Raw genomic sequence first — 23306 nt, forward strand, 5'->3', positions numbered from 1 at the left:
ACTGTAATTATCTGGGATGAGGGCCAGGCTGCACACCACAACGTGGCAATGAGGAAAGTGCATGCATAGTGTAGGCTCTGCTAAGGGAGGAGGGCTGCAAAGACATCTAAGAGCAGGAATGCTTCCTTGAAGTGTTTTGGGTTTTTTCTTGCTGTGGAAAAAAAAAGAAAAGAAAAAGAAAAATATGGACTTTTGGGGGTGTTCAAGTAGAAAAAAGGTAGTTTTTCTTTCTGTGTTTAGGGGAAAAAAAGCCCATCATCAAAGCCAAAGCAGCAGCACTCCTGAGGAAAGGCACAGTTGTGAGTTTTGAATGTAGCTTGGAAGGGACTATGTTTTACCACAAAACACACCAAAATTCTGCTTCAGAAAGGCATTCAGCTACTTCCTGAACAAAAATGGATGTTAAGCACATGTTAAGCCCAGCCTAATGCCTTTTCCTGAGCAGCTGCATTGCAGCTTGAGATGTAAAAGACAAGAAAAATTCACACTGGAGCTAAATCATTGCAATGTTGTTATTACCCCTTTTAAATAACATGGGCAGGATAGTGCCCTATCCCATGTTCAGTCTGAAACCAATGCCCTCTTCTTCTCTTCTACAATAAGCTGGTTATGAAGACTCTTACAAATGTGCACGCAGCTCCTGGGGGGATGAGCCCAGGCCCTAGTAATGGAAGTTACAACAGAGCTCTGGCTCCTGACGAGGTCCTGATGAGCAGTTGGTTAAAACAATTTTGGGTTCTCACAAATATATGTCCCTAAGATGCCAAAGGACTGTCCAGGCAGGGTCTGTGTATAATTATTGCTAATATACTACATCTGAAAGTATAATGGGAAGCACAGCCTAGCTCTGTGGGTGAATGTTATCGTTATATTATTTGTAAGCCATCGTCTACAAAAATGGGATGAAAGATGACTTCAATTGCCATCAGAATATTTCAGATTCTATCTCTTACAATAACTGTAAAACAATTAAATCAACTTTCCCAATAGCATCTCTGAGACTCTTTAAGTGTGCAGAGGAATGGAGGAAACCCTTCAAAACTATGCAGTTGTGGGGAGAAGAGGACAAGGAGGAAGAGCGTTTCACAAAAGAAAAAAAAATCAATCAGGTTTTACAAAACATTTTTGCTACCTTGTGGTAACGAGAAAGCCTTTTCACAATTCTAACAACTGACAGGAAAACTGCAAGTGTAACACCTAATTCAGCTTCTGGATCTGGTTTTTGTTCTCTCTCCGCTACAGAAGCCCTGGGAGCGCCGACAGGAGTTACCCAGAGAAAAAAGGAAGAGAAAGCCATCTGCAGAGGCCTGGAGGATGGATCCTTGGCAGTGATGCTCTGATGTTTGTAATCCACTCTCTAGTCCTTTGCATCAGGCATTTTTAATATTTAGGAAATCTCAGATCCTCCAATGGGGAATCTTCTCCTGAGTATGCAATACGTTCACATCATTTGTTAAGTCCAAGAGCACAAATTTGCAAGAGCGAGGGAAGCTCTGCACACAGCTGTTGTCCAAAATCAAACTTGCAAAATGAGCATGCAAAACCACCTGGATTGTTTTGTTTCTCAAATTAAAATCCCATTCTTTTAATTAAAATAATTTGAAATTTTTTTGGAAGAAAAAATGTTGCTGGCAAAGTTCAGGTTGGCCGGTAGGACACATATCAAGGTCTAATGTAGCTCTGAAAAAGACTCTCAGACTAGGATGGCAAATACCCTTAGAGATCAACTCTGCTACAGGAACACTGGCTAAAACTCCTCCCCCTGATTTCAGCCACTAAGCAGGTATCGTGCAGGCGGGTTTACTAGTATCAGTGGAGCTCATTGCAGAACAAAAGTGTTACCTCACATGCTCGATACTTCTATAAATGATAAAACCTAGCTACTGCATTTTAAGTTCTGAACCTCACCAGCACCATCACTTGTGACCAGTGGCAGAAAATTCAAGTGGACTCTTTCTCCATGAGTGAAATCACCAGTCGGTGTCTAAGTGCCTTAGACAGCAAATTCCTCAGTACAACCATTAATTGTTGCTATAAGGGTTTCAAGAGCGCCAACAGGCATGGGCAGCTTCTTTTAAGGCCAAAAGTAATTACCATTACAACTACCTCTCTGCAGCTATGCAGTCTAAATCCTGTCCCCTCAGCAGCAGCCCCACAATATGCACAGGCAGATTATTTTACCTTATTTTTTCCAAGCTGCCATTCAGTGCTTGTGTTGTCATACAGACGAAGTAGGACAGCACATTTCTCATTTAAATCTTCTGGCAGAGTTAAGTTTCTCATGAGGACTTTATACCTGGCAATCAAAAAGTATTTATTACTTCATTTAAGAGACAAGTTCTATTTTTGCCATATGCTTTTTTTGTTATTAGATTTTCACTTTATTTCTCAACATGGGAACGTTGGTTTTGTACCCATGACTCACATCTGAAGCGCACAAGTCAGTGTGTTTACCTTTTATAAAAGTCTTGAAAGGGCCTCCGGACCGGGAAACCAGCCCTCCGAATCCTGACTGTTTCCAACATCCCAGAATAGCGCAGCTGGTTAAGCACCACTGTCTGATCAAACTGGTCTGGCATCTAAAATGAGCAGGTTGAAAACAAGGATTTTAACAGCAAAATAAAAATAAACAAAGGGCAAATTATATGAATCTGAAATGCACAAAGGCTAAAAACTATCTACACAGTGTTTTAAAGGACATCAGCAGTACAGAAAATAAAAATATATCTACATGATGGAAATAAAGGGGTAATCACACAATATAATTTCCATAGACACAGCATTTACAGCCATTTAATGCAATCAGCTATCTTCTTCCATTTCTCAGATATTCATAGGCCATTGCTGTGCAGAAGAAACAACGGAAAGACGCACAGGCAGCTAATAGGTCAACAGCTACAAGCTTGATTATTTTGTTTCTTTAGCAACTGAATTTACAGTCCCTGTAGATGATTCCAAATGTTGAAAATACACAAACACAGTAGTGTGATACAATTCTAGGAAAAACAAAACCAGAAGGTCAGAAAAGATTTAATTTTTAGTGAAGTTTGCCAATGGTACCTCAAATCTTAAATAAGCTGTATTTCAATGAATTTCTATTTGCTGCTATTCTGAACAGCAGAAATATTTTCATCTGTAAACAGAAAAAAAAAATCTGCTTATCTGAAATAAGTTTCCCTTAGTTTGCATGCAGCTCTTTCAGCATTATTTTTCAATTAGAAAACAGATAACCCCAGCTACTCAGTCATGAAAACCTGCGAATACTGATCAGTGTGTTCCTGCCCCTGGGAGCGTTGGGAATCCTCTCGTCCCATCTCAGAGTGCCTTGAGTTGCCTGTGCTCTCACCATGCTTTGAGGTAAACCAGCCACAGCCATGCAAAACTACTCAAGATAGCTGGTAGAGAAGTTGTAGATGCCCCATCCCTGGAAACAGTCAAGATAGTGCTAATCATTACCTTGAAAAATGCTGGCAACCCTGATACTGAAATAACACCACATGTAAATACACCGTTTAATTCATCAGCCCCAAAATCCACTTAAACACACCAGTTGACCATCCTGCACAGTCATTTGCAGGGCTCGAGCACAGTGCTTAGTATTTTGCGAGAAGAAGTTTGGAAGGTGAGATCTCATAGATAGAGTCAACGGTTTAGAGAAGATCTGAAGTTCTTCAGTGATAGAAATGACAGCAAGGTCAAGCCCTGAGCAACTGTAAATCAGAGGACTCTCTTGGTATTTATTAACTGGCTTTAATCATGCTTCTTGTTCAACGTTGCAAATAAATGACTCCCCAAAATTTTAACTTCTGAAAAGTAATTTCAGAAAAGCACAGACTCAAAAGTTGATGAAATATACCTAGTCTAAACTCTTCCATCAGCACCTTTATGCGTAAAACAAAACACTGTGTGCCAGTGATAACTCAGATTCGTTGAATAGGTAGCTTGAACAGTATTGATAGATTAGCTTCTACTTCCCTCCTTTAAAAGGCAACACGTCTAAAACAAAATGCTGCTATTCTTCCTTTCATTAATTTCTTTTCCGAAGCAGAGGTGGGAGACTTCTCTGCTGGTGCAGAGAATTCCTGCACCTTTTCCCTTCCGCACTGAGCTGTCACAGAGCCGCACGGGCAAACACTTCCCCGGCACTCACCGTTCCTCCGACAGCAAAAGACCTTCCAACCTCTTCCTTTGGTACAGGGGCTGAAATTCATATGGAAAAACACCACAGCCCAGCCCTTCCTCCACAGTCAATAGCACTGAACAAAAATGAAAACAATTCATGTTTTAAAAAGTGGCTGGTCACCATGGTGAGCCCTGCCCTGCCTGGGGTAATTAGCACTGCATGCCGGCAGGACCTGATCTGACCCACGCAGGTGGAAGGGGGCTACGGAGAAATTCAGCCACCACCAGCAGCTGCTTTTGCCTTCCCTCTGAGACGGGCGCTTTGCATCCCAGGGAGACTCACAGCTACATCCACTCTGTGCCACTCCAGACGTTGTTACATGAATGGCTCTGTTACAAATGTGACTTGACATTTTATTTCCATACCTGCACATATAAAAAACTAACGTTCCAAAGGGGAGAAAAATGCCTTTGCAAATGATGCAAACTCCCTCTTTTTTCTCAACAATGTGTTGCATTTGGATTTTGCCACCACTAGTAAAATACACCACAATCAAAGTCTTTGTATTTTACTGAACGCACAGTATGAATGCTTACAATAAAGGTATCGATACTGTCATGACTGGTATTGCCAACAGTGTTTTCCATATGCGCCCACTCTATGGCAGTCAGGTGTGTTAGGGAACTAGCCTTGCAAAGCTGCCCTTCGAATGTCCGTGCACACATCTGCCTGTCTGTTTCTGTGCAGGTGGCTGATGATGCCAGCAGGAAAGGGAGGGAATGAAGACAGATGCCCACACAACTCCTGAGGAAAAACATATTCACTTTTTGCCTCATGTGACCCAAGGCTGATGCGTGCCACAGGTGGACGTGGGTCAATACATCTTTTTTCTTTAATACTACACCTGCTTTTAGTCCTTTTACCCAACCCATACTCATTGGCTCAAAAGGTGATGTTCTTCGCAGGACTTGCAAACAAAACTATTTTTGGTGTGCTGAGACAGGGAGGCAGATGCATGGATAGGAGTGGGGATACACCAAAGCCAGGCAAAGGAGGTCTCTCTCACAAGGCAGCCTCTCAATTTGCAAGGGAGCACCTCCTGCTTTGAGAGCCAGATGGCTGCTGCACCGCCTAATCCTTTTACTGCCAGCCCCAGGCACTTAAAAAGTCAAAAGTCAGCCACATGGCTGGCTTGAAAGCTCATGTTACTTTTAAAAAACTTTCTCTTTCCATCCCTGTTTTGAGTTGCAGAGGAAGAAGCAACATTTTCATGACCTTTTTCCAGCAAGTACAGAAGTTAGAAAGAGAGCTGCTCTGTCACCAGAAGCTGGGATTGTCACAGAGTCACCCAACTTCAGAAGCCTGCATTTTAAAGAAAAGCATGAAACGCTGCAAGAGATGTTAACATGGTATCACAGCGGGGCCACATAAAGACCATCGCAATTTTAATTACATAAGCATACTCCTTCACTTTACACTACTAGTTATTTTTAATTACTGACAGACACACGAGGCTACTAAATTGGAGGGTCAAATCCTGCCCTGACATATCACTGGAATTACATCTGCAACAAGTCTGGCTGCTTTGAGTAAACCGTGGGTGGTGGTAAGAGACGTGGTGGACTCCTATTTTACACTTTGAATATGGAGTACCAGAAGATACTCCCCATCACCCGGGGGTTTTTGACTGAGCCATCACAGCAAGTCTCCAGTCCTAACCAATGAGGAGAGCCGCAGCCAGTCAGAGAGGCAGCCAAAATCCTAAATGCTAAAATGCATCCATGGTTTCCCATGTCTAATGAAAACAACCAGAAGTAACAAATTCAGTCCTATGCACAACACCACAGCATCCAGCATATCCACCTTATGACTTGGCGATACATTGCACCTCAGGTAGTTTTACTCTGTGAAGAGGATTTCAGCCTCAATCGTATAAACACTTGCAGACAGGGATAAGCTTAAGCATAATTTCCAGTCAGCAGGACTCCTCATACTTAAAAAAATCAATTGCATGTGCATTTATTGAACCAGAGTGCAAGTACTGTATATACCCCACTATTAAACTGCAGACACTTCTAAGACAGAGAATGATGACCATCTCCGCGTGAATGATGCTCAGTGCAGCACTAAGGAATTAAACTTGCAATAGTATAAAATCTCCATGCGAAGGGTTATCTATGCAGGTGATGCTCAGTCTTGTATCTTTACTGGTGCTCCTTCAGACTTCCTGTGGTAAGCAAGCTAACTTTCAGGTTTACACCAAAGTAACACAGGACAGGACTCATCTCTGGGGCCTGCTAAATTTTTACCAGTGTTGCTGTAAAAACTGGACTTGTTTCACAAATGAACACTTGGGAAGAAATTGTATCCTGTAAGAAAATTTCAGATAGACAACAGAACCATAACTGATTTTAAACTAGTATGTCTTCCAAAGCAAAAATTTGAATTAAATGCTAAGACTCCTGCAAAGTAAGATCAAATTTATAGAAGGAAGGCAACAGAAAATGAAGTCAACTGATAGCTTCCAAAAATTGTCTGAGAGATTCAATCAACTTCAAATCAACTCAATTTTCAACAGATATTTCACTTTTATCAAGGTATGGCAGCACTAAACCACTCCAATACACAAAATCACCAGACAACAGCTAGACTCACGGGGGTCACAGCCACGTTAGGGCACTGAGCAACATCAATGTGAAATGAATAGCTACAAGTCAGGTCTGTTCTACTTGATAAAGGTGTTTTTTGTGGTGCACTCTTTCATGGCACAACTTGTAACTTATCATTTCCTGAATCCAAAAGTCTCCACTGAATTTGTGCCAGACGGCACTGAAGTCAAGGCTTAAATGGGACCTGGAGTCTCTGCTGGCGAGACTCTGGCTCTTTAAGCTGCTAAATGCTTGCTCTGATCTGTTGTGAGTCTCCTAAAGGGCAAAGCTTCTACCTGAAATCACAATTAGAAGCAGCCATTAAGACAGACATCTAACACCTACGCATAATTTTCATGATAAAATAGTTCCTTAGATTACAATCTGACTGAGGCTCAAAAAACCACCATCCCTTTTCCCTGGACAGCACCCTTAGTGGAGACCCCAAGCATCCGAATAACACACACACTTACAGAACACAACATTTTTTTTGTTCTGCGGATCATTTGCTCCATTCAAACACAGAGGATACCTGACTTCCCCCAGAGGAAATCCTTCATCCTCCCTGAACTACTGGCTGCCTCAGAATAGTACAGGCACAATAACGACAGATTACAGCAGCCTCACGGATTTTATGTAGTTTTATTTAGGCAGGAGGAACTTCTCAAAGAGACTGGGGAGGGTGGTGGGAAACGAAGAAAAAACACCCCAGTCCCTTGTTTCTAGATTTCTCTGGGAGAATTTGAGTAGGACTATGTCACCTTTGCTACCATGTCTTAAAAGTGTTGATTTTCCTGGCTTAGGAAGGTGTTTTGTGGAAGACAGGTACAGAGAAAGAAGAGATGAAAAATGGGTAAGAGGATGTGAAAAAGTAATTTTTTATTTAAAAACCAGTAACTTTTCCAATGTCTTAGTTTTTTAAATCTGCTCTTTTACTCCTAAAATGAAGTCCTGGCAATTTTATTCTGGAGAAAAGCAGCAGAAATTAAAAAGAGGTCAGTCTTCCCCTGCTTTAGAGTGGGTTCTGAACTTGTTTTCACATCCTAACATGTACTGATATTTCTTCAGAAATAGGGGGACTCATTAAGCCAGATCTTTCTGAAACAGTCCTCATGGTCTTCTGATCTCAGCTACCAGCTCCAAAAGTCAAAACCAAGGCCGGGCTTTCCTCCCAGACAAATTTGAAAAGTGTGAATAAATGGACTTCTAATATATAGTCTAGTTGAACTGATAACAAAATTTCTGCATGCCCGTTGTTTGCTTTTTTAAAATCATATAACGCTCAGTGATTCTTATCCATATGGACTGCTCAGCAGCCTTTACTCATGTGGAGGAAGATTCAAGCCAGTAACCTGAAAGAAGTGAAAGGAAAATGCCTGCACTTGCAATAGGAAAATGCACTGTAAAGCCAGGACAGGCAGGGTGAGGGCAACCTCCCTGTCAAATCCAGAGACTTCAACTGCAGTGCCACAGTTGGTCACCCTCCTACCTCCAAGAAATCATTTCACCCCCTGCTCTTCTAGCCATCATTTCTTCAGTCGCTTGCACTGTAAACTCTGATGGCATCGGCTTATTCAACAGAGTTTCAACCTCGTAATTGTTGTGCTTCCAGCACAAGGAGCATGAAAATCTGTGCACATCCTGTCCAAGGACCTGGAGCTTCAGGTCCTACTGACCAAAGAGCACACATAGTTCAAGGAAAGAAACCCTCTATGGTCTTCTGCAGCATGCAGATAGCTGTAGCTGGAACAGGCTTAGGTTAAAACATAGACAAGTTTGATGACCCCTTTGTTTTTGAAGACATTACCTTACTGTCCCAGAGTATTTGTGTCCACACAGACAAACACCGTAAGAGTATAGGAGAATAAAAACAAAGAACATGTCACAACTAAAAAGTTTATTTGGTATTTCTAATGTAAGGCACTGGCAAGTCAAGGAACATCTGGATATACCTGAAATAACAGTAAGTGTTTTGCATGTCCAAAGTTCTCCTGGCTTTTATCCACACACCCACCCAAAACCCCATAAAAGGCCTTTAAAAAAATCACTAACACTGCTGGTGGTAACTCGCTAGAAAAAGAGCATGGGTATATTGCAACAATACTTGTGCCTCAAAAAATTCTGCTGCAAACTCCAGGCCGGATTTCACTGCAAACTCAGTAATGATACGCTGGCTCTTTTATACAATCTCTACGGGTCTGAACGTGAAAGTACTGCATTTACCAACAACAAGCGTTTACACGATTAGCCGATCTTCTCTTCAACTCCAACTACTGTATCTGACCTGCGTGACTCATCTTCCAGCCCTGAGTATTTCAGATGAGAGATAGACTTCAGAATTAGCCACTCTCATGCCACAGGTTAGTGTTGCCCGTGCTAAAAATAACACTGTATAGAAGGAACACTGTAATTTTAGAGTTTTTCCACTGTACCAAAACAGTCAAAGGAGGATACTCAAAAAACAAATATGAAAATGCTTTTGTATTTATATTCAGCCTGTCATACAGCCTACTTTACAAGCAAGGACATCTCAAGGGTATTTTTAAGACAACCTTGAAACAGTACATTACCACACTGACCATTTGCACTAGTGTTTAAAGATTCAACTAGGTCAAGACACTGCTGAGTTAGGTCCATCTACAAAGCTGCTGTAGTCATGTTTCAGGTCCTCCTTGTCTGTATATAATGAAGATAAGAGCTGGAACTAGCTTCATTGTTGGAGAAAAGATGCTCAAATGATTCTGACCGGCTTGCTGTGATTTCATGCTTTCATCAACAAGGATCAATAAACTCACAATCCTGGAGCTATTTAATCTACTTTTTATTAGCAACTGTCACTGTACTCTTGCATTTCAGAGTAATCTTTCTGTTTTGTTTGTATGGACCAAATGCTACCCCTGAGTAAACACACAACAGCCTCTTTGTGAACCTTCCTTTCTAAAGGTATGCAGAATTTCTTCTAAAGGAAAACAGAATTTTTCTACCTCTCTCATATAAGCCCAGAGGAATGCTACCTCCTCAAAATGACAGTGTAATTTCTTACACACTGGTTAAAACTTCATGGAATAGGAATGGATTGTTAAAGGCCCAGGCTTGAACACCAGCGATATTTAAGTTTTCTAAGTGCATGTTTAGAGCTATCTATGTGATTGCCTAAATTTTCAGCTGAAGTGAGCCCTTGTTGTTTGAATACATTATTCAGGGAGTCCATTGAAATGCACAACAAGTCTCATGGGCTGTTTGTCCCAGAACAGCAACTGCAGGACCAGCCATGTGAGACAGACAATTAAGAGCATTTTGAAAAGGAGGGATTTAAGGTTTGAAGCTGCTCTGGCAGTGTCTCAGTGCACTGACAGAAGGTGCGACTCGCAGCATGGACCCCAGCTGGAACTTTTCACGGACCCTCCTTCTCCACCTGCGAGTAATCTGCTGCCATTTCATCTGAGGTCATCCTCACTAAAGCCTCCACTCCCTGCAGACTAAACCCCAATCTGGCCTCATTCTCCCCACATTGTGACCAGTCAGCAGGCTTCCCCTGAAGAAAATCAATCAGGCTGCCTGATAGCCACAGACATACCATAAAGACACATGCTGTGAAGTACTAATTGCAAGGACAGCTGTCCTTCCTTACTGACCCCATGTCAAGGCAGCCAACACCAATGCCACCACTGTTCACTACAATGGTCAAGAAAACAACTGCACACACCGCTCCATGTCTGCTGAGGCTGCATACAGACCGATTGCAGACGGTGAAACTCTGACCCTCCACGTCAGCAATGACATCAAATAACTTACATGGACTGAGACCCCACCCTTATTTTAATTTTCTTTTTGTTTTGGGTTTTTTTTTTTTTTATTTTTCCACTGTACTTTCACTCCTCCATGCCAGACTTTTCATCCACACCTTATAAGTGTTTTTGTTATTTGACAGTTTATTGGCAGGCTGGGCATATAAGTCCATTTCTATACTTAAAAGCAGTAAATCGTATTTTAGGATGGTTCCTCTAACATGATTTCTTCAGATAATGATGTTTAGTATCAAGCATTTATTCCTGAAAGATATGATGTTTCATCAGGGGATAGAAAATTAGGATGAAAATCTTGACAGAACCAGTTTAAGATTAATTTCATCTTGTGTGGCTGAAGTCTGACATAGCTGTAAAACCTTTTCTTGTAACAATCTATGTAAGTACCTGATCCTGTGTACTTCTAATACCTAGTGTACTGTTACTACATGTAATCTCACATTTGAATATGTGAAACCCTCCATGCAGCTAGTTCTCACTAAAATGCTAACACAGTATCACTTCAGCAGTACATCCTGAAATAGTATTGCAAATAACTTTGATCCACATTATCACAACTCTCCTTGCTTTTCCTGGTGACAAGAAACTGAGCAACCTTTTTTCAGACTGCAGCTCCATACGGGGGGAGACAGGATACAGGGATATTGCCTCCTCTTCTCTGTTGCAGGTAAGTAGGAAGGAGGAGGTAGAAGAACCTCTCTTCCAGCCACAAGAACTCAGGATGCACGGGTGGAGGGAGCTAACACTGCACTCCAAAGAGGGACAAGAGACATCAACTTGTGGAGCACAAGGAGAGCAGAAGAGGACTCTAAATCCAAATCTCACTTTATTCTCTGCTTCAATCCTGGGCACTCACCTGCAGCTTCTCTAGATCTGGTCACACCCTATTCCTTTAGGGCCGCATGCCCGAACACAATTTATGTTTTGAGACTCTTCTATTTTGGGGCATTGCTTTAAAGAGAATACTAAAAACTCTCTGATATTTCAGAAGTCAGTTTAGTCATTTTGTGGGCTAACCTGTGCCCCTCAGCTATGTGACTGCTACTGAAATGTTGTGTCCAATTTTGGAGCGTAATAAAGGAGACCGCTACACTGGAAACCATTTAGATAAGTGCCGTGAGAATAAAGATCTGAGTTAAAAAAAAAAAAAAGGCAGTAAGGGACTTCAATAAAAGCCTTGAGGAGTTCATCAATAAGAAAGCTAAGAGGCCTTGACAGTAATGTGAGTAGCTATACCAAGAGCATACATTCAACAACAATTTCTAATACACAGCAGATAAAGAGATAAAAAGCATGAAAATTAAAGCAAGACATATCCAAACCATAAGGCACACCTTTTTCTCCCTGAGTGCATTCATTGGAAGAGCTTACCCATGGTGGTAGGACCATCTAAAGTCACCAGATACTTCAAAGAAAGCACGGGATGTCCTCCTCCTTCCAGCAGGCGTTAATGGTTTCCTTATAGTTTGCCACACAGCGGGTTAGATTAAAAGATCTAACTAGTCCCCTTTCAGCACTCCAGTTGTGGAAAAAATACTACTTTTATTTATTTGAAGAAGCTTAGTGCTGACTTCTGTAACATTTGGTACTGGGACTCCCGAAGACCAACTCTGCACCAGAGAGAGGAACAAGATACACAGCTACTGGCCTGCAGCGCACGGTGCAATCCAGAACCGCGTTTCCCACATGCAAGCTTTGCCTTGGCAGGAAGCAAGTTCATTACTTATGCAAGTATTTGGCAGTCCAGCAAGGGAAGTTCGGCTGAGATGGTACTGTGGCTGACTGCAAAGACACAGGCTGCAGCACTATGGACTAGCTTAGATTAAGTCATTACAAAGCCTTCACACATTCACCACGGAACAATAAGACTCCTCCACGTTCTCAGCTCCAATTGTTAAAAATGGGAAAAGTGCTGCAACAATCATGAATCACACCTCTGCAAACTATAAGGTTTAAAATAATAAAAAAGTTTGAGTTGTCTTTAATTGATTTAAGTGTGGAGTGTACATGTTTGTTGTATGGCCATGAGGGCTGGCAACTTCCTAGCTAAAGGTCAAAATCAGATTCAAGCAACGCTAAAAAGATAGCACTTGATTGCACCCCTTTTTCAATATTAAGGCCACAAGCAGTTTCTCCTTCTCCAATGCATTTCACCCCTGCACACGGTTCATTCCCTCAGTGGTCCATAAAAGACGCCTACAAAGCTCAAGGCTGATGTAACATGCAGACCTGCTTCTTGGTGCTTTCTCAAGCAAGGAGACGTTCCAGTGCAATTCCTATGCCGAAAAAAATATATGGTTTTACAAAATTATCTCCTAAGGAGCCCCTCTCCTCTCTTTCCTGTATCGAGCCTGTTGTTTGAAAGCCATAATGGGAAATCAGCCAGGCTTAAATCACAGCCAATATCTGATATGTGTAAATGAGGAACGCCACAAAATATTCAGCCGAACAGCTTTGCGTTGCCAGGACACCGGAGGTCGGGCAGCACTGAAAGGGCAGATTATTCCCACCCCGGCTCAGGCACAGGGCTCCATTCACAGCAGGGCTGCTGCCTCCAGGCTGCTGCCAGCAAGGGTGCTGCGACCCGGCCCTCCCGGAGCACCCCTGCTGCATGGCTCCCCCGGGACCTTGCACCGCCCCCCACCTCACAGGCCCCTTTGCACCAAAAATGCCCCATCGGGCTGCCCACGGTCCTTGCTGTTTTTCATCATTACCAAGGGCTTGCTTCAATCTGGGGGAGCCCAGGATGCCGGGGGGCTGCCCAAGAGCTTATGCTACAGCAGACTTGCAATGGGTGGTCTGAAAATCTGCTTTAAAAGTATGAAGAAACCTGTAACACTGCAGTTAAGATAATTTTTAAGTCTAGAGAGAGGAAATTCAGGTTTACAGAAGGTGATGGGGATCCTCGAGATCAACACAGACATCTACCTGGCTGACAGTAAGAGTTGCATGATGGCCCAGATAAATGACCCAGCTCAATCACATGTAATCAGTATGTTAATTACTCCTACATCTTATATCACAGCACATCTCAGATAGCGTCAGTCTAACTTTGGCATTTTTCTTAGAATTTGGTCCTTTGAGCTGCTGTTTTTGTATCCCTACACATTTTTACATTATAAATTCAGGACTTGCCTTGCAGATCAGCAACCGACTAGACAAGGGGGTATCAAGACTACTGAAACATGTGTATGTTTGTGTGTTTGCAGGGAAGGGACAGAAAATGAAGTTAGTTGTTTATCCTGTGTACATTCATTTCACAGAAAAAGGCAACAAGTACGTTCTCCTTGGACTGCTTTGTTATAACACAACAGTCTCGTCCCATCCCCCCCATTAAGAGCTGGAAAGTCTCCTACTCGAGTTCTTTGATGTTTCTGAGAACCATATCAAAACGAAATTAGATATTTCTGATAATTCTGAAATTTCTGTCCTAAACCAAACAAAAAGCCCCTTTATGGATTTCTTCATATATTACATAAGAACGAGATGGAGGAGCTCTGCAGATCACAGCTATCTGTGCTGCCACAGAGGCCATGCTGAAGGCACAGTAAGTCAACATCATCTTGGCTAGAACAGCAGGTAGCTCCTGTGCTTCCTGTAAGCATTGCTAATAATTGCATATGGTAGAGAAAAAAACCATTGTCATCTCATTGCTATAGATTATATATTGGCAATCCTTAACACTTGCAATGAAAGTCACCATATATTTTTCCCTCACAAAAAACCTGCACAAACTACTCCCTTGTTCCAATTCCTATACCTCTGTGAAACAAGAATTAACTATAGAGTAAATTAACATTGCTTTATTAGCATGGTGCAGATTTACCCAATGTGGATGGCAAGTAACCTCCCTTAACACCAATATGGTTATCAAACCATTAACTGATCTAACTACACACACACATATACAGAGAGAGAAAGAAAGAATTAATTATAATAGATGGTAAAATTACATCAGGACCTAACTAATTTAACATTCAACCACCTTCTGAGTGATTTAATTGTGATGCCACTGTTCATATCCATAAAGCCTACAGAATTTACAGGCAGGGACGCTGGTCAATGGCGCTTTGCTACTCTAAGGCAAGTTCTATCTTTTCTCAGTTACATGAAGCACACACTTAGTTGACTCTATTTTTAAGATGATCCTGTGGAGGAAAGTTCTGCCATTACTTATGGTTTTACAATCTGCTAGATCTCATTTAATTAAGAATATGGCTCTTCCTGCCCCAGAAGTAGATTTTTTCTGTCCCTCTTCCAGATTTTCTGATCATGTTGAAAACACACCATTGGGACTCCACAATCAGTTAGATGCTTTTTGATTGCTGACATACCAGCACTATGTTCTCCTGGGACTGGTCAGCAGCATGGACTCCATACCACTGGAGCAACGGATGTAACAAGTCTTCCCTCCTCCTCTGCACAGACGAGTCACAACTTTAGGCTGGATACACAACTGTAAGGGAGCTGCACATATGCCTCACTTCTCTTCAAAGCTGTGCGACAAGAGGGACCAGGGCTCCAGGTACTCTGTTATGTGCTGCCCGGCATACCCACAGCAGCCTAAAACCAGTAATAACTTAAGCAAAGCATTTAGATGTGTGCATAGAGCTCATTGAGGCCAATGAGATGTACATGCCCTTTAAGAATCTGGCTGGTTTGAGACGCGCTAGGTTGTGCACGCCAGCGGTCATAGGGAAATGGCAATTTTGGAGGGCTGAACAGCCACTTCTCCCCTGCGAAACTCCTAGGCTGGCTTAAATATACAACAAAACATAACTCTTAATGTTTGAGTCAGAAAGAGACACTGAAGATAGAATCCGCGTTCCTAAATGTGACTTTGTTTGCTATGCGGATTGTTTGCTTATATTAAGAACTTGTGTGAAGCTAATTTAAGTGCTGAACCACTTTTAACAAAAATCGTAATTTCTTCCTTTGAAAGACTACTTAATTAATGAGCCTGAACCCTGTTTCTTTTTGGCCAAATACGCACAAATGGTGTGGCTGGCTAGCTGCAGATAGACATACTTGTCCTTTTCATGCTGAATCTGGGGCAGCCATTCACTTGAGAAGGCCAATATTGCAGAGGATTTGGCATTTAGCTTTCTGAAAGTGGATGTCTTCTCTCAACCCACCTACTTTATCTCTGCTTGACTATTAAAAGTTTTGAGACCCTCAAAAGCTGCTACTTACCATGACCTTAATGTTAAAGGTTTCTAGATCTACAGAGGGTAAGTTTCAAAAATGCCACGATAGATCTCATCATGTAAGCAGTGGAAAAATAACACAGCACTACGAGTTTGGTGACAAAACTTGCCTTTTCTACCCTGAACATTGCACAGTGCTCACAGGTGTGTGTGACTATCCAAGGTGGCAGCCAACATGAAAAACTTCTCAGTGTCCTGACTGATTTACATGGTGCAGTGGGCTTCTTGGCTCAGCAGCAGCTTCGCAGACCTGAACAGAGTGTACGCTTACCCTGTGCTTGGGACTGAACAACAAAACTAATACTGTCCACAGAGCCTGAGGAGTTGTGGTGCTATCACCTCCCCAGCAAAGCTCCCATGAGTGGCACCAGCTGCCCAGCTCCCTATTGCCTGAACACAGAACACATATCAGGAATGTGGAGGAGACAAACCAACCACAGCAACCTCAAACCTTATCATCCATCAGCCAAAAACTTCCTGTAGTTTAGGCTGACTGCCGTCACATAGCTACGACTCAGCTGATGTCCTGAAACACGGACTTCACAGTTACTACATGCCACTTCACAGAACTGAAAACACAACCTCACCTCTGCAATTCTAATGACAGTATTAGGAATGGCCCTGCCTTGCTTCTTAGGCTTACAAACTGTCTAAAATCACCAGAAACTGTAAATTCTGAGTGTAAGTTAGACAACAAAGATAACATGCTTTGATGCGCTTTCAGCAAGTATTTCATGTTTGATCTTACAAGGTAACTGCAGATGTTCTGAAGTGTACTTAAGTCCTTACAAATTCATCACAGTGAGGTTCCCCCCCCGCCCCGAAGTCTTTGCTTTTTCGCCTCATCCTGTGACTAAATTAAGAAAAGCCACATATATATATATATAAACAGACAGATACAGTTAAAGAGAAAAAAGTTTAGCAACTGACCCAAGTCTCCTCTTAAATAACATTACCTTCTGCTCTTGACATGGATTTTGTGTTCTGAGGGTAGATCTGAGAAAGATCTGTAAATAGTTGGGACAGTACTGTAACTTTCAGGTAATTCCTATCAGTATTCTAGCTGTATTGGGAAAAAAAAATTATTGTTTTTACGCTTCCATTTATGTTACAGGTTGCAAATACATTTTTGTGAATAAGCCAACAAAAGAGAAACAAAACAAATCTTATCTTTTTTGAAACTATGCAGTTTTAGCAAAAGAAATACCAAATACATATCATTGATGTTCCACAAAACAAAAATGCCTACATTTTGACCTACCATCACTGTTACCACTTGGGGTTTTAAAAGGACACATCTTAACATCAGTGAGAGAGAACAACTACATGTTATGAGGAACCCCTTTTCCCAGTCCCATAGGCACTTTATCAGATCGTATCTCCTCCACTTAGATTTGCAAGGCAAATCTAGAGTTGCTTTTCTTGAAACCAGAATAAAACTCCCATAGACTTCAGTGGTGCAGGATCAAACCCATTCCCTTCATAACAGGTTCTCTCAAGCAATTTTATCCTAATTTTCTACCCTGTGGCTGAATTCTAATGTTTGCAGAGACAAGCTCTTTAAGTGGGAAAGCAAGGAGCAAAATGCAGATCCCAGAAGCAAAGGCAATCAGTGGTGAAGGACAGAGCTATTTTACCTGCTGGGTTGGGGGGTTTATTTCATCGGGGGTGGAAGGGGGGAGTTGACACAGCAAACAAAGTCAAAATATACTGCTGTTACAATATCCTTTCCATTACTACTGCAATTAATTTTTTTTTCAGGCATATTCCATTTCCTGTATTTCTACAGCGAAAGAATTACTGTCTCAAATGTGCCCCATCAAGTTTCTCCAGTAAAACTACAAGATTAATTTAGACTTCTGGGTGCTGTAGATATCTCGCTGGACTCCCCCCACCCCCCAACACACTTGTCCCCAGTGTCGCTTTCTTATCATGTAATCAAAGCAAAACTACAGCCATGCCTTCTGTTTTAACAAATTACAGGAATACTATGGTCCTGAACTTTACATAGCTGGTTTTCCTGAATCTATGCCACAGATTGCTGAACAACACAAACAATCTTTCTACAGAAAGCAGCCCATCGCTACAACACAGGTCTTCCCCCTCTGCACACACAGCTCTACTTCTACCGACTTCTTCCCTGCTCTGTGAACAATCACTCCTTTAACTTTCAAACAGAGTGTGATTTATTAAAGCAGACCGCTTGGCAGTAAAGCTCTCCTGGCGTTCGAAAATATGATTAGACCAGTAAACTTAGTTGTTTTTTCATAAACCTGATTCTGCGTGCATTTACCCTCTTTGAAAGAAAATACAAGCCCAGAAACTTTTCCAGTACAGCTTGCCCAGCTAAACTCCAGGCACTTTCTTTTCTCTTTCTACAAGTCCACTGCAGCTCCCTGTATGCAAGATTAAAATTATTAAAAAAACTGGATGAATTAAACCCCTTACCTTTTAAGGCTTTTTCACCCTTCAGCGTTCGCCCATTGTGAAAAACTGGACCTTTAGCAGTTGCAGCTATGCACACACACACAGACACACACAGAACAGGGCTTTCTTCAGCTCACTGGTATTTCAAGTCTTTCATGTGATATCTTTGGCTGTACTTGCTTAATTCATTCCTGCTGCTACTCAAAGGAAGTCAAGCCTAGCGAGGGCTGGCTCTACAGCAATTGCTGTAGATATTCCTGACTAACAGGACACAAGGGCTAATCTCACTTTATAGGCATCAAGAATGTAAATATATGTCACAGCCAACAAATTGCTAAACCTTAAGAGCCAAAATGCACAAAATGCCCTAAGACACAGTTGAGCAAGGGAGTTACGAACATTAAGGTTTTTGCTAGAGAACAATACTCTGTACCCCAGCTATGCTTCTGGAGAGCTAAGGATGGCTATTTATCATGGACTGTGCATATTCCCTTGGAGTAGTTACCATGAGAACACAGCAAACAGGATTTGAATGTAAATTGCCATCTAGAGATGTGGGGGGATTTTTTTTTTTTGTAGTTAAAAAAGAAAACTTCCAAAGCTTGATGAAGTACGCACTTTTTCCGTGCATACATTTGCATGACAATGCTTGCAATTCAAATACTTGGTAGAGTGCATAAGAAGGAAGAAAAGCCAAGTGCTCTGCTTGGTATTTATAAAAAGCAAATACATCAGACTTGGGATCAGTAGTTGCAGTTGCACAAATGCCCTTCCATGTCACACAATCACATATGAAAGAATTCATAAAACACAAAAAAATCCATCAGCTGGCACAAAATGCAGAATTATTGCAGTGCCTGAGGTCAGCCAGAGGCAGTAAGACCCTCTGCTGCTGACAGATCAATTGCTGCAGTAGTCAAAATTCTTCTCACTTCTAAATATTACAGTGAACTACGCAGCAAGTGTTGCACTTGAAAAACACCCCATTGCTAGGCATTTTATTTTTCCCCAGAATTGTTCTGGTACTTTGCTGTTCGAGCCACCTCCTCCCAAGTCCCTCCTGAAGCAGCATTTGCTCCCCATGCGTCCCCCGACCCTGCTCACAAGAGCACACTGCCACGGTTACTATCTGAGATCCAAAAATTACTCCCACCACTTGTGGACAGACTCCTACGAAATGGCCTTACCAGGAGACTTGGCAACTGTGCACATACGTGCTGCAAAACATGCAAAAATCTGTTTGCCTGCACTGCCTGGAGTTTGATGCAATCTTTACAGCACAGCATCTGCTCCATCCCCAGTAGCACCCCATCTCAGCTCTCTATTCCCAGCCTTCAACACCTCAGTTTTAAACTACTTACACCACGGTCACTGAAAGACAAACTCTAATACCCTTAGCAAAGGGATGCCTAGTCAGCCCTGCTTAGTAAACAACAAACCTTGATGAAGAAGGAGGACATGCCTGTCTGGGTGACTGCCTGGAGAGAGGAATGACCTACTTCAGCCCAGCAAGCAGCAGTGCTCTAAGATGGGGACAAAGGCACAACCCAGTGGCTCCTGGGCAGCATAACCGACACGCTGCACCACAGAAGTGATGGGAGCAATCTTCCGGGAGGAGACACAGAAGACAGGCACTGCCTGTGCAGCATGAAACTCCTTGCAGGCATTGTCTTGTTCTTTCACCCAGGGATTCAGATCCACACGTAACATTACTGCCGGCACTTTGCGAGCTGGAGCGATTGCTTTCCTCACACCCACTCTCCTTATCAGTTTTACCTAAGGAGTCTTCTAGCACCTGACCTAATTACTCAAGTGATGTGCCAGAAAATGATGCAGCTGGGACATACTCCACAAGTCTTGATTTGAAGCTATGTAATTCTGCAAAACCCAAGGCGACAAGATCCAGGTAGCTGAATTAAGCGGCGTTGGCCAGGCACGATACCACACCTTACGACTGCACCTTCCTGATGACAAACAAAGCCTTATGAACTAGTTAAAGGGCTAAGGATAAATAGTTTGTATTTGGCCCTGTGCACTTGCTGGCCTGCGAGATTGGGCCAACATGCTATGTTTTTGGGAAATGGTTGCTCTCCTCCCAAAGGATAAGCCTGAACAGCAGCCCCCTGAGCCTGACCCATGCTGCCCAAGTAAGCCTGATCTGTGCTCAGAGCCTGTGGCTCTGCTTCCTCCAGAAGCAAAGACAGCAGTAATTGGCATCCAGAAAGCCTTCTTAAAACAAGTATTTATTGAGAACAACTGAGATTAAAGAGACATTTTTAAAATAGGCAATAAGGATTTCTGATACACCAGCTGCTTATACAGCTGTAAATGAATACTACTAGACTTCAACTTTCTACAGATAGCACCACACACACTCAGCAGCTGTACCCGGGCCATATAATCTATTCCCTTTACTTTCAAAGTATGACAGAGGAGCTATTAACATTCTATTCCCTTTTTCTTATGGACAGCAAGTCAGGAAATTTACTCTGTGATCTGCTAGCTCCCAGTACCAGCAAACATTGCAGCTTCGTTGCAGAAGGGCTACCCCAGGGCTCTGCAATGAAGTGAGTAAACCATAAGGATGCCTCCATTTAGGACCTAACACTTTTTAGCTTTTAACTGCTGGGCTCAGCATCTTTAAAAACCCACAAAGGCATCTACTCCCCAGTAAGGAGACGCCGAGTCTGCCAAGTGACTGAGATTGGTGTATAAAGCACATGCTTGGTATACAACTGCAGTAGGATGTACATAGAAGTTTGAAGCTGGACCCCTTTATTAAGGATCATTTTTTTAAATAAAGAATTTTAAAAATAGTTTTATCCAGATACTTAGCAATCCTGTGCTGAAGGTATAGTAGAATATTCTTGAAGCTCAGAGTCTCCCCTCCCTGCATCTTTCAAGGTTTTAGTCAGTGCTGTTCTCAACGCAGCAGCACTAGACTTGCACTGTCCTTAGCTGTATTTCTGCAAAAAAATCTCTCTACAAGGCAAAGTCAGTAATTCATACAGTCAAGTCTCAGTATGACAATATTGCAATTCCAGCTTGACAACCAGTTCACATACTGCATTCACTGAACTTGTACCTGCTCCACACCCTGCATACAATCATCCTCGCAGATGGGGCCAAGCTGTTCTCTCATTGTTCCTTTGTACCATGTTCCTGAGCTGTACTTCTAACTGGTGTTTAGGTTCGTATCATGCTATACTTACGTTTGTAATGATTCAGAGCTATTTTAAGAGCACAAGTTTAATTCAGACGCCAAGCGAAATAGGTTTGCATCTTATTTCTTATTAGGGGACATACTGCTTGCTATTCCAGGGCGTCTCATGGCTATTAATGCCTCAAAGTACATTGCAAGTGCCGATAGCCATACCTTGATCCCTTTAAATGGCTCTGTCCCCAGAAGCGATGTTAGAATCTTACTGCCTTGACAGTAATTTTCCCAGAATGAATATGGAGCATGACAGGACTCCTAAGAAGCAGTAAGTCTCACAGAATTTATTACAGACCTTTTTCTACCAGTCTACCTTTGAATTGCAAAGTTATTACTAGTTTCACTTTTTCTGTTGCTCCCTGTAACCCCTACCCTGCAGTAGGTTTCCAATACAGGTTTAATTTTGTCTCATTTCTTTACCTTACCTAATTAAATTTTAAGATTAAAAAAATTAACATAAAAAAACCTGCAGAGAAACAGAATTGCCCCTTCAGAGCTCACAAGCTTCAGGGACGGTGGCTTTTATCTTGCCAGTGGCAAGACCTCACTACAGCAGAGGAATGAGACACACAATAAATGAGCAGACAGGAAGGTGAATAAAGACCCTGCAATCCTAGTGGTGGCACACAGCAACATAGGTTTCCTAATTGAAAAAAAAAAAAAAGTTAAATTCCTGTCTACATCAAATATTTCACGCCAACTCTAATGAAGCCAGGATTTTGCCTATCAGGACCAAACTGGACTTTGATCTGTAACCAAAGAGAAGTGGATGCACCTATCTACATGCATGAGAGAACAGCTGCATCTGAACCTGCTGAAGTCTTAAGAACAGGGAATTATAGAAGCAAGCTGTAATAATCGAGGTTTTAATAGACTAGCACAGATAAGGCCACACATATGCTGGAGGTGGGGGCCACTCGCAATGATTATGCCAATATTATGCCACTCACTATGCTTATGCTGATATATTTTCTGAAGAAAAATCCTAAATGGAGAAGGAACTTGAGAAGGCACTTGAGCCAATCTGCCTGAGTCTGGCTTCTTGAGGCCAACAGGAAAATTTCTGCCTCTGAAACACCTTGAATAGGAAGTTCAGATCTTAAATTTACCCTGAACTGCCTCCTGAGCGGCACCAAGGCTTAGCAACTTTATTAACAGCAGCAAGCTGGAAAAAACCATTCAGCTGACGGCTGTAGCAATGGTTGTAGCTTGTTTTAAAAAGACAGTCTTTTTTGTTTTGGTGTTTTGAGGTTTTTTTGTTGGTTTATTTTTTTTGTGTTGTTGCTGTTGGTTGGTTGGTTTTTTTCCTTAATCTAGGGTGCACAAGAAAGGATAGATGGAGACCAGAAAAGGCAAGGTTGCAGGGAGGAATCATTATTGAATAGAACAGGAATCATTATTGAATAGAGGCAGGAAAAGAAACATGAGACCAAACAACACGGAAAGATGTGTCAAAGTTCAAAAGGATGAAATGATACGTAGTTCTGCAAGCTGCACTGAAGATAAGGGGAGTTGAGGAGAAAGACCCTTCATTAGCAGAAAATACTCATTAAGCATACCAGTGGAAAAGTTTCCATGTTATGGCTAGTTCAGAACCGACTGGAAACTGTGAAAACAGATACACTGATTGTTCGGGGGTCTCCCAAAGTTTAATGGGTCCTCTGTTCTTCTGTCTGAGGCCTGCTTGCTGAAATGTCTTGTGACAGAAGGTCATGTACTCTGTGTGCTCCCTTTAGGAAACTGCACTAATGAGTGTAGATCCTGCTTTGATATGTAAATGTTCAGTGGTTCACTGCATATGTTGAATTGTTTTTGCTTGCCACTGTAACATATTTAAAAATTAAACTTTTGACTAATTAAAAAAATCAAATAATCACT

General features: G+C 42.0%; 1 protein-coding gene across 1 annotated transcript in view; it reads right to left on the reverse strand.

Annotated features, from left to right (window-relative positions):
- Window positions 1–23306, reverse strand: part of MYO10 (myosin X) — a 132420-nt gene that overhangs the window by 26318 nt on the left and 82796 nt on the right. The window contains exons 19-20 of the mRNA XM_059815725.1: window positions 2455–2579; window positions 2182–2296 (exon numbers count right to left, since the gene is read on the reverse strand). Coding sequence (XP_059671708.1) covers window positions 2182–2296; window positions 2455–2579 — 240 coding nt within the window. The remainder of the gene's footprint in view (window positions 1–2181; window positions 2297–2454; window positions 2580–23306) is intronic.

Source organism: Gavia stellata, chromosome 3, assembly GCF_030936135.1.
Source record: "Gavia stellata isolate bGavSte3 chromosome 3, bGavSte3.hap2, whole genome shotgun sequence".
NCBI classification, from domain to species: Eukaryota; Metazoa; Chordata; class Aves; order Gaviiformes; family Gaviidae; genus Gavia; species Gavia stellata.